The sequence below is a fragment of the Talpa europaea genome, assembly GCF_964194135.1.
Source record: "Talpa europaea genome assembly, chromosome: 3".
Classification (NCBI taxonomy): domain Eukaryota; kingdom Metazoa; phylum Chordata; class Mammalia; order Eulipotyphla; family Talpidae; genus Talpa; species Talpa europaea.
This window is the reverse complement of record NC_140069.1, coordinates 79,828,614-79,847,571: the sequence shown is the minus strand read 5'-3', so window position 1 is coordinate 79,847,571 and position 18,958 is coordinate 79,828,614. Positions and strand designations below refer to the sequence as shown.

General features: G+C 35.4%; 1 protein-coding gene across 2 annotated transcripts in view; it reads right to left on the bottom strand.

Moving 5' to 3' along the window:
- The window catches only part of ANKIB1 (ankyrin repeat and IBR domain containing 1), a gene marked incomplete at its 3' end in the record, with an annotated part of 85,280 nt that overhangs the window by 42,125 nt on the left and 24,197 nt on the right, over positions 1–18,958 (bottom strand). For both annotated transcript variants that reach the window (XM_084229562.1, XM_084229561.1), the window contains exons 4-6: positions 11,478–11,595; positions 8,376–8,584; positions 7,084–7,172 (exon numbers count right to left, since the gene is read on the bottom strand). In XM_084229562.1, coding sequence (XP_084085688.1) covers positions 7,084–7,172; positions 8,376–8,584; positions 11,478–11,595 — 416 coding nt within the window. The remainder of the gene's footprint in view (positions 1–7,083; positions 7,173–8,375; positions 8,585–11,477; positions 11,596–18,958) is intronic.

The following is an 18,958-nucleotide window of genomic DNA, read 5'->3' as shown; positions in this document are numbered from 1 at the left end:
GGAAGTAAATCCCTGGCTCAGTTTTCACATATAATCCAAGATTAACAGTAGCAAACTTGGTACAACCCAAATAATACTCCCTACTCTAATACAGTTAATAATTTTAAGCTAAATCAAGTACTATGCCTATAGATTTTCTGCTCCCAGAAGGTGGTCAAAGTTTGCTGTGGTATGTGAGCTGTGAACTCTGACTTGACAATTAGTTCACATGTGGCAGATGCACAGATCTGATCCTACCGAAATAGATTCAGAGAAAAGTCTAGTACTGAGAAGGCTCACCAAGGAGACAGAGGTAAGCTGGGAGGCTTGCCCATGCTGGGCGCCTTCTAGCCTGCAGTTCCAGCCCAGAGGGGAGCAGCACCCACCGCTGGGGCAGACCAGGCGTGCAGGGGAGCGCGTCCCCGGCACCGGCATTTTGCAGCAGGGACCTTTCTTGCTGGAGACTGTGTGAACCCAGCAGAAGGCTCACCTAGGAGACAGAGGTAAGCTGGGAGGCTTGCCCACGCCGGGCACCTTCTAGCCTGCAATTCCAGCCCAGAGGAAAGAAGCACCCACCGCTGGGGCAGACCAGGCGTGCAGGGGAGCGCGTCCCCTGCACTGGCATTTTGCAGCAGGGACCTTTCTTGCTGGAGACTGTGTGAACCCAGCAGAAGGCTCACAGAGGAGACAGAGCAGGGACCTTTCTTTGCTGGAGACTTGTGAACCCAGCAGAAGTTCCCCAGAGGAGCCAGTGGTGAGCTGGGAAGGTCGCCCAAGATGTCGGCCAGTACCAGCAACACAGTGTCACAAGGAATACGGCAAATTAGAAAACAGGCAGTAGGGAGTAGAAAAACCACATGCAACCCAGCAACTCCTCAGCAAAAAAGCGCACCGCAAAAAGAAAACCATCTACCAGATTGCAATGACAGTAACTTGGAAGAACTTCTGAGCCTTCCAGATAGAGAATTTAAAATTGCTGTGATTAAAAAACTGACAGAAGTCACAAAGGAAAACAATGATAAGGGGAAAACAATTAATGACCAGAAGAATGAAATTGAGTCCCTAAAGAGGGAAGTAAAAGAAATGCAGGAGATCAAAGAATTAATGGAGACGCTAAAGAACTCTGGGAAAAGCAATGAAAGCAGAATAGATGAAATGGAAGAACGAATAAGTACTCTTGAAGACACAGAAATAAAAAGAACTAAAACAGAAAAGGAAGGAGAAGTACGAAGGAAAAAGACCGAAGAAAGACTTCGGGAACTATCTGACTCCATGAGGAAAGGAAATATAAGAGTTATAGGAATCCCAGAAGGAGAGGAGAGAGATGTAGGAACAGAGAAAATATTCATGGATATAATTGAAGAGAACTTCCCAAACGCGAAGAAGGATCTGAAAATTGATATACAAGAAGCAAGAACACCAAAGATCCATGACGAAAGGAAAAATACAGCAAGACACATAATAGTAAAGCTCCCAAGAATCCAAGACAAGGAAAAAATAATGAAACTAACAAGAGGGAAAAAACAGATAACATTCAAAGGGAAACCAATCAGACTGACATCAGACTTCTCTGAAGAAACACTACGGGCAAGGAGAGAGTGGAGGGACATAGTCAACAGACTCCAAGAAAACAGATGCCAACCAAGAATACTCTATCCCGCAAAGCTCTCCTTCCTCTTTGAAGAAAGAATATGGACCTTCCCAGACAAACAGAAACTCCGGAATTTCATTAAAACTAAACCCCCACTCCAAAAAATACTACAAGGAGTCCTAAAGCCAGAACCTCAGAGGGACGAATAACAACAAAAGAAGGCCAAAGAAAGTTATTAAAAGAATAAATAAATAAAATCAAAGGAAAGACAACCACAATGGCAAATACAGATGCTAACATATCAATACTAACTCTAAATGTAAATGGACTAAACTCTCCAATAAAAAGACACAGAGTTGCAGGCTGGATTAAAAAACAAAACCCAACCTTTTGCTGTCTCCAGGAAACACATTTAGCTGCAAAAGATAAAAATAGACTCAAAGTTAAAGGATGGAAAACAATTCTACAAGCAAATGGACCAAAAAAGAAGGCAGGAACAGCTATACTCATATCAGATAAAACAGATTTCAAACTTATAAAGATAAAAAGAGACCCCAGTGGTCATTACATTATGATCAAGGGGACAATACTTCAAGAAGAAATAACACTCATTAACATATATTCACCAAACGAAGGAGCACCAAAATATATCAGACAACTATTGGCATCTCTGAAAACAGACATCAGAGAAAACACATACGTAGTGGGAGACTTCAACACACCACTATCAACAATGGATAGATCAACAAGACAAAAAATAAGTAAAGACACTAAAGCTCTAAATAAGGATCTAGAGTGCTTGGGCTTAACAGACATATATAGAACACTAAACCCAAAAAAATCTGAGTATACATTTTTCTCAAGCGCACACGGATCATTCTCTAGGATCGATCATATACTGGGGCACAAGACAAACATCAACAGATACACCAAGATTGAAATCATATCAACCATCTTTTCTGACCATGAAGGCATCAAACTAGAAATAAACCATAAAAAGAAGGCAAGGTACTCTCCTACCTCGTGGAGATTGAAACCCACACTACTGGAAGTCCATTGGACTAACGAGGAGATAAAAGAAGAAATTAAAAAATTCTTTGAATTGAATGACAAGGAGGACACCAATTTCCTAAATGTATGGGATGCAGCAAAAGCAGTAATAAGAGGAAAATATATAGCAATAGAGGCTCACATCAAGAAACAAGAAAGAACTCAAAGAAACAACCTAATCTTGAAGCTCAAAGATCTAGAAAAAGAACAACAAAAAAACCCCAAAACCAGTAGAAGAAAAGAAATAATAAAAACCAAAGCAGAAATAAATGAAATCGAAACTAAAAAAACAATCCAAAAGATCAATGAAACCAAGAGCTGGTTCTTCGAAAAAATAAATAAAATAGATAGCCAGGCTCACAAGGGCAAAAAGGGAGAAAGCACAAATAAATAGGATAATAAATGAAAGAGGAGAAATCACAACGGACACAGCAGAAATCAAAAGAATAATTAATAACTACTATGAACAGTTATATGGAAACAAGTTCAACAATCTAGAGGAGATGGACAAATTCCTACAACTCTACAATCACCCAAAGCTAGATAAAGAAGAAATAGAACACCTAAACAGACCAATTACAATTAGCGAAATTGAAATGGTAATCAAAAACCTCCCCAAAAACAAAAGCCCAGGACCTGATGGATTTACAAATGAATTCTACCAAACATTCAGAGACGAATTGGTGCCTATCCTTCACAAACTCTTCCAAAAAATTGAGAAGGAAGGTATAATACCTAACACGTTCTATGAAGCCAACATTACACTAATACCAAAACCGAACAAGGACAACACAAAAAAAGAAAACTATAGGCCAATCTCCCTAATGAACACAGATGCAAAAATCCTCAATAAAATTTTAGCTATCAGAATCCAACAGTGTATCCATAAGGTAATTCACCACGACCAAGTAGGATTCATTCCAGGGACACAAGGATGGTTTAACATCCGAAAATCAATCAATGTTATCCAACACATCAACAAAAAGAAATATAAAAACCATATGATAATATCAATAGATGCTGAGAAAGCTTTCGACAAAGTGCAACACCCATTCGTGATAAAAGCCCTTGAAATTCTTGGGATACAAGGAAAGTACCTCAACATCATAAAGGCCATATATGACAAGCCAACAGCCAGTATCATTCTCAATGGTGAAACGCTGAAAGCAATTCCATTAAGATCTGGAACAAGACAAGGATGTCCACTCTCACCACTGCTTTTCAATATAATACTGGAAGTCCTAGCCAGAGCAATAAGACAAGAGAAAGACATCCAAGGAATCCAAATAGGAAAAGAAGAAGTCAAACTATCACTCTTTGCAGATGATATGATAATATACATAGAGAACCCCAAAAACTCCACAGAAAAACTAATTCAACTTATCTATCAGTTCAGTAAAGTGGCAGGATACAAAATCAACACGCAAAAGTCAGTAGCCTTCCTATATACAAACAATAAATCTGAAGAAGAAGAAATCAAAAAAACCATCCCTTTTATTATTGAAACAAAAAAAATCAAATATTTGGGAATAAATCTAACAAAAGAGGTAAAGGACCTATACAAAGAAAACTATAAAACACTGTTAAAAGAAATAGAAGAAGACACAAAGAAATGGAAAAACATCCCCTGCTCATGGATTGGGAGAATAAACATTATTAAAATGGCCATCCTACCAAAAGCAATATACAGATTCAATGCTATTCCAATCAAAATTTCAATGTCATTCTTCAAAGAAATAGAACAATTATTGATGAAATTCATATGGAATCACAAAAAACCCCGAATAGCCAAAGCTCTCCTGAAAAAAAAAGAAGGGAATGGAAGCATCAAACTCCCAGACTTCAAACTCTACTACAAAGCCATAATCATCAAAACGGCATGGTATTGGAACAAGAACAGACATACAGACCAATGGAATCGAATAGAAAATCCAGAAATAAACCCACAGATTTATGGTCAACTAATATTTGACAAAGGAGCAAAGACTATGCATTGGAGCAAAGAAAGTTTGTTCAATAAATGGTGCTGGGAAAACTGGGTCGCTACATGCAAAAGAATGAAGCTTGACCACTACCTCACACCATATACAAAAATCAACTCAAAATGGATTAAAGAACTAGACATGAGACCTGAAACCATAAAATACATAGAAGGAAATATAGGCGAAACACTACGTGATTTGCATATCAAAGACATCTTTACAGACACATCACCCAAAGCAGTGATAGTGAAGGCAAAGATCAACAGCTGGGACTAGATCAAATTAAAGAGCTTCTGCACAGAAAAAGAGACAATAACAAAAACAAAGAGAAACCCCACCAACTGGGAGAACATTTTTGCACACAACACTAATGATAAAGGACTGATCACAAAAATCTGCAAAGAGCTGATGAGACTCAACAACAACAAAGAAAATAATCCAGTCAAAAAATGGACAGAGGAGCTAAAAAGAAACTTCTCTGAAGAGGAAATGCGAATGGCCAACAGGCATATGAAAAAATGTTCAACATCACTTGCAATCAGGGAAATGCAAATCAAAACTACCATGAGATACCATCTTACACCAGTGAGAATGGCACATATTAAAAAAACTAGCAACAACAAATGTTGGCGAGGTCGTGGAGAAAAAGGAACTCTTCTGCACTGTTGGTGGGAGTGCAAACTGGTCCAACCACTATGGAGAGCTGTGTGGAGATTTCTGGACCTACTAAACATAGAGCTTCCACAGGATCCAGCAATTCCACTCCTAGGTATTTACCCAAAGAACACAGAAACATCAATTCCAAAGAACACCTGCACCCCTATGTTTATAGCAGCACTATTTACAATAGCTAAGCTTTAGAAACAGCCCAAATGCCCAAAAATAGATGACTGGATCAAGAAGATGTGGTACATATATACCATGGAATATTACTCAGCATTCAAAAAAGATAAACACATGCAATTTGCAGCAACATGGATGGCGCTGAAGGGATCATGCTCAGTGAAATAAGCCAAAAAGAAAAAGAAAAATACCGGATGGTCTCACTCATAGCAGGAATCTAGAATACTTAAATAAGGGACCAGGAAAATGAATAACTATAAGAAAGTGAAAATCAAAATCAACAAAAACTATGAACCAGAGACACTTTTTGGCGGGTGGGGGGCGGGAGGGGAGGGATTGGGGTCAGAATGGGGGAATTGCAATTGTATGGGGAATATAAAAATAAAATTTATTAATTAAAAAAAAAAAGAAAAGTCTAGTACCTATATATTTCCAAAAAAGTAATATTTTTTCATACCTCTGAATGAAATTTTGCCTGATATCCCAATTTGGAAAACAGATAAAGAAAATGTAGTTGATGAAACCAGAGTGACAGAAAGTGGTTTCCTACAGACTGGACAGAGGAATTTGGTAGTAGGAGGGTAAAGGGATAGCAGAAAAAGAGAGGAATATCAAGGAGAAATGAGGAAACTTTGGAGTTGATGGATCAACTCATTATCTTGATGTGGTAATGGCTTCATGAATGTATACATATACCAAAGCTTATAAAATTATTTATTTTAAATGTGGTTTATTAAATATCAATTATATACTAACAAAGTTGTTTAAAAAATAAACATAAAAAATTCACTCATATCCTTGCTCTTTCACCCAACACAATTCCCTAGCTCTCTCTACTCTTGCTACACAGTACACACTCCATAGAAAAGAATAGTTCGTAAATGTCTGATTTTTAAGACTTAAGACTTCCTTGAATACTGATGACATGCTTCACATAGGGCAGATTTATGTGTCTCACAGATAATATATCATATTGCTCACTATGTTGATTGTTTTAATTTTGTCTATACACTGCTATTGAAAAGTGTAACATTAGAGCAAAGCAGACAGACTGTGTGTAAATATAAATCTTGGCAAGGTAATGGGAGGAAGAAAAAAGATAAACATGAGAAGCAAAACAAAATTTTCATTTGTAGTATGTGCCCAAGCATGCTTAACAGAGACATATAACTTTGAATTGATGAAAAAAAAAAAAGTAAACATCCATATAGTTTTTTAAGACTATGTCAGAAAAAACTCAGAGAAAGCATTAAAGCAAATGCATGAAAACTCTTGGGGTATAAAACTCTCGGGGTATAAAACTCTTGGGGTATAAGATATTTAAGTGTAGGCATGAAATTTACATTAGATACCTTGTAATTTAATGAGTGCAGTTATTTACTTATACATGCTTAGTTCCCAAAAATATCTTACATTAAGCTAACTGCATTAACTATGAAATTAAATCATTTTGTTAAATCAATAGACAGGAAGATGTCAAAATACGAAAACCAAATTCTCAGTAAAGTGTCATAGATTTCAATATAACTCTAAAATCAACATAAAATATTTATCATTAAACATGGAAAGCAAAAAATTGATTAACAAATCAGAATACTATCATACAATGAGAAATATTGAGTTGCACACAATACTCACGATTCCCAACATCCTCTACAAAAGTCATGTCCACAGGGCATGTCCACTGGGTCTTCAAACACAGAAATACTGCACATGCAAATGTCACACTAAAGATGGAAAGAGTAATGACTTAAAGTCATACTTTGGAGAAAGGCGAATATATTTGTTTATTACTCTAAGTCAAAAATACTAAGACAGAAAATTAAATGTTTTAAAGTTATAAGGGAAGTTAAAATTAGTATGCTCCCCTTTGATTGAATAATAAATACTATGCAAACATCATTCTATTACTGTGGAATTTAAATGTTTTAATGTAAAAAACAAAGTTATATTTCAAATTTATATGTTAAATTAATCAGCAACTATGCATTTAGAAAAGAAAGTATAAGCAACAAATCATTACAATCTATTGAGGTCAAGATCAAATTGTCCATTGCAAAATAACCACTTTAGTATCACACCCTTCACCCACCACTTACCCTAGACTAGATACACAAACAGAGTAACATTGTGTTTTAAATACATCAACACAGGATATTCAGAGTAACAATTTAAAGGCTTCAATGGAGGGAACCCTGCTACAAAACTGTATCTTCTAAACAATGACTTACTAGAAGCAAACACTGTTATCTCTCTCTCTCTCTCTCTCTCTCTCTCTCTCTCTCTCTCTCTCTCTCTCTCTCTGTTATCTTACAGAATGGGATTCTATTTTCTAAAAAGGTCCAGAGAAGGACCTTTTTAGGAGAGAAGCATCAAAATTTCCTATAAAAGTAAACACCAATGGTACATATGCCAATTAAATATGCAGACAACAGCAATACTATGTTTCTCAACAAAAGCAAACCTTTATTTTGGAAACTGATTTAGATGACAAATTTCAGAGGCTTATTGAAATAACTATTTAATTATCAATATATTGCAAGTAAATTCAAGAAAATTACAAAAATGTATTTGTGTATAAAGTGCCTATCACTAACAAATTTTAATATTTTAGTATGATGTGTTTAAATACTTTAAGTACTGGAGCTTTTTGGTGAAAATACAATAGATGGTTCTTCCAAACTCATTTTCATAATCTGATTTGAAATGAGAAAGGAAAACCTTTTGCTTTTCAATCTCTAGTTTGAAGGACACAAAAACATTCTGCAATAATAAAATTTACTGAAGTGTGAAATAACTAAACATGTTAAGAAAGGTATAGGAATCAAATACAAGAATGTGATTAGAGGGACCCAGAAACAATATTAAATAATTTAAGTTAAAAGACTCAACACAAATCTATGGGAAGTACACTGAATACCAAACCATACCAAACTGGTATCCAAATCCCCAGGTGATAAACTTATTTCATCTGGTGAGGTGACGGAAGAGCGCGTAGTCCTTGGAGTCCTTGGAGAAGGAAGCGTGTCCCAGGCATTACATCCACTTGGTGGAGGAGTTGGCATTTGGACACCTGATCGTTGGCAGCAGTTCTCTGGGTTGGACATCCAAGCTTCAAGTAATTTCTCCCTGTCCCAGTCTTTAAGAAAAATGGAATGGATAGCTCTCAAAAAATAGAGAACACATGGTGATATTTTAAGAGTTTCCTAATAAAAAAACAAAACAAAACCCAAAACTGTAGCATAAAAGGAAGAAAATTATTCATATCGAAGTAGTAACTGTTATACCCATCAGTATTTTTTATTTATTTTTTTTATAGAGGCATGTTTTATTTATTTGTTTGTTTGTTTGTTTTGTTTATACATGCACTGGGTACAGTCAGAAGTGCCGGAGGGTGAGAGAATTCACCAGAGCCAGAGCAGGGAGCAGAGCAGGCAGAAGGACCGAAGTACACTGCTGAGGGGAGCAGCGGGCGGCAGGAGAGGTCTGCGCACCATGTGGGACCCTTCTCTGGTGGCCGGGGAGCAGCCGGGGATCGAACCGGCGCCGCAGAGGCCACGGGCAGCTTCGCAACCCAGCGTTCAACCGCTGTGCCACCGGGGAGGTCCCCCATCAGTATTTTTTAAACAGAATTTGAACATTAATAATTAACCATGGTACACAACCATGTCAATATCTAACAATATGGCCAAAATACCTAGTCATTTCTAATCAAAAAAGGTGGTTCACACATCATTTTTAGAATTTACTACATTTTTGTTGGCATTATTTTGATTTAGTCATTCAACTCTTTCAAGAAAAACATGTAATTTTTCAATTGGCCTCATTACCGTCAAGCTGCAAAATGACTACAGAGCTCACTATAAACATGTTAAAATGCCTGTAAGTCCTAAAGATCATTTGGTAAATAGTTTAAAAGCAGAAAGAACATCTGAAGGGATTATGTTATAAGTAAAATTATAGTGAATTAAGTATAAATTCTGTATTAAGTGACTTGAATTTGGCTTAACTAAAAAGGTTATATTCTTACTATGAACACTTCTATAATAGCCAAGGGAAGCATGTTACTACAAAGTCCAGAGCCATAAGAATCCAAACCTTTAAAAACAATAAGCAAATATATTCAACTATTTTGTTAGGTGTTTTACTCATATTATTCATTCATTCCTTCAACAAATTTTTCAATCATTATTTATGTGAAGTAACTATGACTGAGTGAAGTTATATAACTTGTTCAGGCTCATACAAATAATGAGGTATTTGAAGCCAATCTGTGTAATTCTGAAGTCTATGGCATAATAAAGTACACAGTCTAGAATAAAACAAGAGTCAGTTATTCACACCAGGTCCATTCTACACAATCTGAGAGCTCAAAAACAAATAGCTGTGGAAATTTTCTATATAAGACTTTTTTCAACCAAATTAGGTTAATCTAGTTGGTGGTTTAATAGGATCATTATTATTCACACAAGCAATGAAGACAGAAAAAGTGCATTTCCAATTGTATAAACCGAATGTGCAAAGACAAAGAAGTACAATGGAGTACATGAGCAGTTCTGTAAAGTTACTTATACCATGTTGTGGTATGAGATGGCAAACAGGATGAGTAACAGGGTTCAGATCACAAGCAGGAAGGAAAACTTAACAAGTGAAAAAACCTACATATGAGTGCATTCCAGAAAATATTAAATCAATCTCTGTATTTTGATGTCATCACTTAGAAAGTTAAAAATATTTTCCTTAGAACAGTATTATTTTTCAAAAGCCTCTATTATGTTACTTTTTAATAAAGGAAAAAACAAACTTATGATTTATATACACAGATGTTAAATATACCAAATTTTAGTTTTATCTACTATAAATATTTTTCAGCACAATTTCTGCTTGGATTCTACCACATCATTCATTTAGCAAACATTTATTGAATGACTTCTGTGTGCTGTGCATTATGTTAAGTGATAGAGAAACAATGCCTGGTAGGAAAAACCGGCATGATTCCTGCCTTCATGAAACTTAAAGCCTCGTAAGGAGAAAGACATTAGACTAAAACTGATATATGGGGGGGGGGGGAACCAAACAAACCAAAACCACTACTATAAGGAATACCATAAAGGAGAGGTAGTGGAAAATTTCAGACAGAATCAGAGGACTCTGGGGAAATGGCTTGCAGCAGACATCTGAAGGATGAGTCTTAGTTAACCAAATAAAAGGAAGAGAGAAAGACATTCTACAGAGAAGGAGTACATACAGCATGTTCAAAAGCCTTGTGGTAGGAGGCAAGGTGGCACCCTGGTGACATTAAAAAGGTCAATGTAGCTGGAACATGGAGAACAGACAGGAAGCACTGTATGAAGATACTGAAGAAACAGGCAGGAGCTCAGCCACACAGAACTTTCTCATTATACCTCTATCATCATCTTAGGAGTGGTAAGAACTCAGTGAAAGGTGGCACTTGCGGTTAAAAGGGCAGGTTATCATAATTCGATTTGAAAAGATAACTGATTACAGTACAGAAACACCAGACAGATAAAGAGCAGTGGGAGTTAAAGCAGATAGGTTACTGGGTGGTGTGAGAAATGATGGCAACTAGGGCGAGGTGGTTGGTTGCAGTGGAGATGAAAGGAAATGGAGAGGTTTAAGCTTTGGGAAGTGAAACTGACAATTTGGTGACAATAGGATACAGAATCTAAAGGAGATGAAATATCAAATCTAAAGGAGATGAAATGTCCCAGGTTTACCTATATTGTTGGTTGGGGCTGCAATTTATGTAAATGCGGAATACCAGACACTCAGAAAAAATTCTTTTAAAAGTAAACAAACTGTAAGTTGATTAAGTGGTTTATTTTTAAAAAGAAATTTTTCTCCTATGATTTACAGCTATACAAAATGTTGTCAGGATGCTGAGTACTGCAGTAACCACTTACTTGTTTAACAAATGATTTTGTTTCATATTAAAATAATAAAATAGCCACCATTTAACTCTGAAAAGTTTCAAAGGCATCCATGTTCTCATAAGAGATTTCTTTTATTACCATGAGCTCGAAGTAAAGCTTCAGCAGTAAATAGTGGCGCCTGAAGCATGTCTGCAGTTTCCACAATAAGCATATCTTTCAATCTACGAAGATCTTGAGGCCTTAATCCTTCATATGGCTTTGAAAAGAAGAGAAATAAAGTTAGTTTGGATATCATATTTGCAAGAAGTTCTAAAACCTATAAAAAAATATGATTTTTAAAATTTAATTGTCCTATTTCAGTTTAAAGGCTCAATGTGCTCCATGATCATGCATACTTCAAATTATTCTCTTACAAAATTTTTTTAAGCTGGAAAGTAGATACCAAGGTTCATGCACCCTATTGTTCTAAAATAAAGCATACTATAATGACAAGATCATCTTACTTTACAGTTTTGAAAATACAAAAAAATATTAGGCATAAAAACTGATAATCCCACCCCTGAGCAATAATAATTAAAATTCACAAATATTTTTATCTAGTTTTTTCTTCTTGCAACCAACCACATATGAATATATGCATTCATTTAGTCAGAAATAATTACTGAATTACTAAACATTTATGCTTATTATGATTCAAACTGAACTGCTAGTGGGATTATATTATACCCATCAGTTAATTTGGAGAGAAGTGATTGTGCCATACTATTCAGATGTCTTATCCATAAATATTTTTTTTTCACGTGTCCTTATCACTGGGCTTTTATTCTTTTGTTACCTTTTTTTAGCCTTTGCTTTTAATAGAAAATATAAAGAATAAAATCACAAGTGTCTCACTATTCAGAAACAATTATTGACAACACTTGCCATACTTGTTTCAAATCTTTCAAAACAAAATGAATATAAAGAAATAAAACTTTGCAAAGTTAAAATAACTTGTAACATATTTTCCCCAATGGATTCCCTAATTTATTCCACCTTTGCTTATGGCAATCACTTAAGAATTTATTTTAAAACTATAATATAACAATATCTATATGTGTATATATGCAGACAAATCTATATATATATATCATTTCTTTTATTTTTATTATTAACAATAATAACATATCTATTTTACTCCTGTAAGCAGATACAATCAGTTTACTGCAGTGAGCACATAACTAAGGCAATAACTTAAAAAGCAAGAGAAATTCCCTTGTGTTTATCAGAATAACGGCCATTGAGTATGTCCTCTAGTAGCATCAATCAGTCTTCAGAGAACTCTGCAGTTAGCAAACCTCATCCACTATAGCCTATTTTCAGATAATTTAGAACTAGTATCTTTATTTCTTGCTTTGATTTTTTTTGGGGGGGTTATCATGAAAACAGTTTCATTAGTTCTTACTAGCCCCCTGTGACTAGGACTTTATTCACAAGGGTTAATTTCTATCAAGAAGTTTCTGATTCTCAAAAATATTCTCACAGGGATGCATATATAAATGATAAGTATATTAATGACAGAAAAGGCTGACACACTCTACTATATAAAAATATTATTTAAATCAGGAATTAAATATAGAAAGCATTTTAGTTTATATAAGGAATTGTGAAAATCAATAGATTAAAAAAAATCAAGCCAGAAGTTACATTAACATAAACTACCTAGCAAATTGGCCAAGATTTTAAAAAAGAAAGACAACAATCAATATTATAAGGTTGCAGTGAAATAGACCGCTGACATACTGGGAGTAAAAACAAAAATTGGTGAAGTCAATTAACAACCAAGCAACATATATCAATCATAAGCTTTTACAACATTCATTTCTGATTCTATAATTTTATTTTTAGGAATCTATTCTAAGGTATAATCACTAATAGGGATAAAATCTGCAATGTTCCTTATAAAAGTGACAAAATGCAAGTACCCAAATGCATATTAAGTGAGTTATAGGATATCTATGTGTTAGAATAGTTGGCATTCAAAATGATTTTCATAATGAGTTTGTAAATATCAAGAAGTGTTGAGGAAAAAACCCTACAGAATATAAAATAAACAATATCAGTGGTGAAAAACGGAAGGCAATCATACAAATGTTACCAGTCTCATTTATAATAATGGAATAATATTTAAATTTTTGTTCTGCTTTTTATAAAGATCATGCTTTACAGAAAACACAATTAAAAAATTATTAAGAAGTACTAAGAAAGGCAGAACACATACTCAGTGTGCAGTGCTATTCCTTTTTATTTATCTTAAAGAATTTTAAAAAAAGATTTATTTATTTATGCATATAAGAACTTGGGTACAGGCCAGATGTGCAGGAGGGTGAGAGGACTCACCAGAGACAGAGTGGGGAGCAGAACAGGTAGACTGACTGAAATACACTGCTGAGGGGAGCAGGCGAGACAGGAGAGGTCTGCAGCGCCATGTGGGCATGTCCCTGGCAGGGATCGAACCTGTGCTGCAGAGGCTGCAGACAGCTTCACAGTGCTGTGTTCAACCGCCTGTGCCACCAGGGAGGTGCAGTGCTATTCTTTTTACATATGGCACTGAAAACTTTCACCAAATATATTGCATATCACACCGCAATAACACAGTCTACTCCACTTGTGTATGCACTCAGTGATGGATACCTATATAGGTATCCATGAACTTAATTAGAAAAAGAAATGAAAATTTAACCTAAACTATTCTGTATAGCGGCATATATTAAACTAAGAAATAAATTGCATTTTAATCTTATCCTTAAAAAGTCCCCAAATCATCATGTATAGTTTACTTTTAAGCTAATATATTAAACCAACTTTCCCCTAACAAAACCTAGCAAATCTTTTTATAGCTAAATATGTAGTATTCACTCAGTGTGAACGTGTTCCAAATTCCTGCTCCAGCAATGGGAGCGAATATTTCTTGATGTTCTCAGCAACAGGAACTGTATTATTTCTTGGTATTATTGCCTATATGTTCTTTTTTAGATTAGCCATCGCTCTCTCTCATTTTTGTCAAGTCAAAATCTTACTTAAGATTTGATTTCAGATATATTAAGAACATATAATACAAAGCAATTTGCAAAGGTTAAATTTTTAATGTGGAGTTTTAAATTTAAATAGGTTACACTAGAAGAAAATAGTTCTTGAAGGAGAGAGACATGCTGCCTTCATGAACACAAAACATACTGACTTCAAATCTCTGCAATAAAACTATAATTAGGTCATGTAAGCATATCAGTACATTGTTCAGTCCCAAGGAGATATTAGCCCTCTCTTTGGCAGGAGGATTAAAATGAAGGTGTCTTTTTCTTTCCTGTTGCAAAGATAAATTGCTTCTATTTTCAGGTTTAACATAATTCAGCAGTTAGTACTGACACAAAGAAAAGGGAAACTAAATTAGAAAGAAACGGTGAATGAAATTACCTCTTTTGAAATAGTATGGCAATGCATATTGCCATCAGAATACCAATGAAGAAACCTATGAAGCTGGGCTATTTGATATATATAAAGTGATAGTAATCTTCAACTGCTTAAGAAAAAAAAAATGACAAAGGAATTTATAAGTATCTGTTTTTTATTTTTTTTCACAATGAAAATAACTTTTCCATCTGATTTTACAGGTAAAACACATTCATTTTTTAAAAAAATTACAAACAAGTACTTACTTAACCAAATATATTGGTAATTGTTAAAATTTAAAAAAAAATAAAATTTTAAAAGACAGAGGAGAGGGTATTTCCAACTCCTCTTAATACCAACCCCTTACTAGTCAATCCATGAGCTTAGCCCAGGAGAGAAGGGAAATAGCTAGAGAAAGTCTTTAGGATTATCAGAACCTTCACTTCAATTTCTCCCATCTTTACTGAGCTGTTCTCACCTGGTGATCTAGACTCAGGCTACCTCGTTCTGTACTTTAACCTAAAAGGAAGGCAGCAGCTTCTGCAGGGAACGTTAAACCCGCTAACTGGGGTAGTTAGTTAAGACAATGTCCAGCATATGGGTTCTGTGCCAGAAAAAGAATCCTGTGCGTACTCCCTGCGTTAGAGACTAGAAAAGGGTAGGAAGATTCTTTAGATGGGCTTTTTATATATCATTCAGTTTTTGTTCACTTAACCCAATATACTCACAGAATATACTCTTACAAAGCCTGACCCCTACTATGCCTTAACACTCACTAGTTTCTCTGCTCTTTTCTCCCGGGGTGGGGGTGGGGGAGGGAGGGAAAAATACTGAACCCACTCAGAAAAATGTTTGCCATCACTGCAACACATCACCTTGTTTTATTATTTCAGCAGTTTAGATAATGTGTTCATTTACTTTTAAAACTTATTTGTGTGCATCTCTCTCTTTATGCTAGAATAGGGCAAGGGTTTATCTTTTTTTTCCTCACTGTATTTCCAAGTTCTTAAAAGTGTGGCAGGAAAGTCACTCAGTTTTATTGAATAATGGATTGAAGAAATAAATTTTATCCATTAATTGAAAAACCATCCAGAGGAAAGGACTTAATAAAATATGTTAAGAAGAAATTATATGGGTACAGTCAGGAGGATATTATACATTGTTCAGATCAATAACTGAATCTAGAAACTTAGCTAAACAAACGCTTCACTTTGGGTGCGTAAGTTTTGTTGTTTTTTTTAAAGATTTATTTATTTATGCATACAAGAGCTGGGGTTCAGGCCAGAGATGCAGGGAGTGAGAGGACTCACCAGAGACAGAGTGGGAAACAGAACAGGCAGACTGACTGAAATACACTGCTGAGGGGAGCAGTGGTTGAGTCAGGAGAGGTCTGCTGCACCACGTGGATTATTCCCTGACAGGCCGGGGATCGAACTCGTATTGCAGAGGCTGTAGATTGCTTCACAGTGTGGTGCTTAACCCCTTTCACCACCAGGGAGGCCCAGGGTGCATAAGATTTTAAAAGTACCCAATAATTTAGCTTAAAATAATCCAAACGTTGATCAGGGTCAAAGTAGAAGGTACAAAAATAAACTTTAAAGAAAACAGTTTTTTTTAATTGTTACGAAACTCATAGGACTAAAAATTAACCATTTAAAGGTGTACTGTAGCCTCTAGGACAATTCACAATGTACAACACAAACAGTATCACGTTCCAAAGTTTCTCCTCACCCTCAAAGAAAACCCCTACCTATTAAGTTGTCACTCTCTATTCCTTCCTTTTCCCAGCCCCTGGCAACCGCTAATGTGCTTTCTGTCTCTATATATTTACCTATTATGGATATTTCATATAAATGGAGTTATTTAATATATGACCTTGTATGTTTAGCTTCATTCACTTAGCATGTTTTGAGACTGATACATGTTGTGGCACGTATTAGCACTTCATTTCTTTATATTACTAATATTTCATTGTACTCTATCTCATGTTTTATTTGTCCATTCGTCTGTTGATAGAAATTTGGGTTGCTTTCAACTATTGGTTAATGTGAATAGTGCTGCTATAAAACATTTGTGCGTAAGTACTCATTTATGAAAATATTATTCTTTATATTATGGAATGGTAGACAAAAATAAATTTAATATGGATTAAAAACAAAACTAGAAAAAAATACAGTAACATGATCATAATATCAGCATGCCACAAATTAAGAAGCCATAACAGGAAATACACACACACACATACACACACTGAATACCCTATAAGAACTTAGGATATTGAAAACTACACAAAGCTCCCCTAGAAAGTATTAAGAATATACAGACAATATATAGATTAAAAAGCAAATAAACAATTCACAGCATAATCAAATAAATAAATTCCAACAAGTACACATATTTGTTCAAGTTGTGAAAAATAATTCAATGCTAATAAGAACATAATACGCTACTGGACAAAAAATAAACTGATACAATCTTTTAGGACAGCCAAAGCATCCATTCAGAATGCATGGATCTTATGACCTCTCAGATTGATTGCTACAAATTTATAGGGAATATACTTTTAAAGTATATATAAATATAAAAGGAATAGTAATAATGAAGGTATGGTAATCATAATATAATAGCAGACACTCAAGATTAACACTGAGCAAATGCTATTCCAAATATTTACATATATTAACTCATTTAAAGATTTAAAGCCCTATGAAGTACAGATCATTATTATCTCCATTTTTAACAAATGAGTATCAGTATGCAGAGACATTAAGTAACTTGCTCAAGGTCCCATAGTAACTGAAATCATGGGGCCAAACAAAGTATGATCCCACCGAGTTGGCTTCATAATTGATGTTTCTAACTACAGAAGTTACAGAACTGGATAAAGATACATATAACAAGCAGACAAAAGAATATTTACTTTGATTTTGTATTTAACAGCAAAAACAGCTAAATTATTTAAAAGTTCATCAATAGGTAAGTGGCTAAAATATAGATTGTATGTTCTGACCCGGGAAAAATGCTTATCATATATTGCTAAGTTGGAAAAATATTTTAGCAAATTCGAACATAATATATGATCTTAGTTCGGCATTAAAAATTCTATAGGGCCACCATGGTGGTGCAGGGGGTTGAGCACCGCACTATGAAGCAATCTGCAGCCTCTGCAGCACGAGTTCAATCCCCAGCCAGGGAGCTACCCACATGGCACAGCAGACCTCTCCTGTCTCACCCGCTGCTCCCCTCAGCAGTGCGTTTCAGTCGGTCTGCCTGTTCTGTTCTCCACTGTCTCTGGTGAATCCTCTCATTCCCCTCTGCTCCCCCCCACCCCCCGCATCTCTGGCCTGTATATCAGCTCTTGTATGCATAAATAAATAAATCTTTAAAAAAAATTTTTTAAATTCTATATGCATATGTATTTACTTAAGTCTGGTAGCATATACAAGAAACTTACTAGTGGGTACAGTCAAGAGGAAATAATTTTTTAAAATATTTTATTTATTTATTTATATATATTTTACATAATTGTTCATTTTTTTAAACAGAATTTACTTTTTTTCTCAGCTGTAGTTCCCCTAGAATTTCTACCACCAATTCACCCATGCACCATCACCACAGTCCCTTGTGCTCTTCCTACCCTCTTTTTGATCCCTCTCCCTCCCACTCCCCTGTAGAATGTCTCTGATTTATGTTGTCTGTTTTCATTTTGTTGTGTTCTTTTTTTAAATTGTTATTATTTTTTTTTCCTTGATCCCTTATTTGGTTCCCATATATTCAGGAGGAAATAAAAATTTTAGCAATAAAAATCCAGTATCAATTTTAGGAAATGCAGGAAAACAAAAATGTAGTAATATTAAAGACAATTACTAATAACCACAATTATCATTTTGTTATATTTTAATCTTTTTTTTTTTATAGAGGCATGTTTTATTTATTTGTTTGTTTAGTTTTTTTGTTTTGTTTACATGCACTGGGTACAGTCAGAAGCGCAGGAAGGTGAGAGGATTCACCAGAGCCAGAGCGGGGAGCAGAGCAGGCATAAGGAACCAAGTACACTGCTGAGGGAAGCAGCGGGCTGCAGGAGAGGTCTGCGCGCCATGTGGGACCCTCCTCCAGTGGCCGGGGAGCAGCCGGGGATCGAACCGGCGCCACAGAGGCCACGGGCAGCTTCGCAACCCACAGAGGCCGCG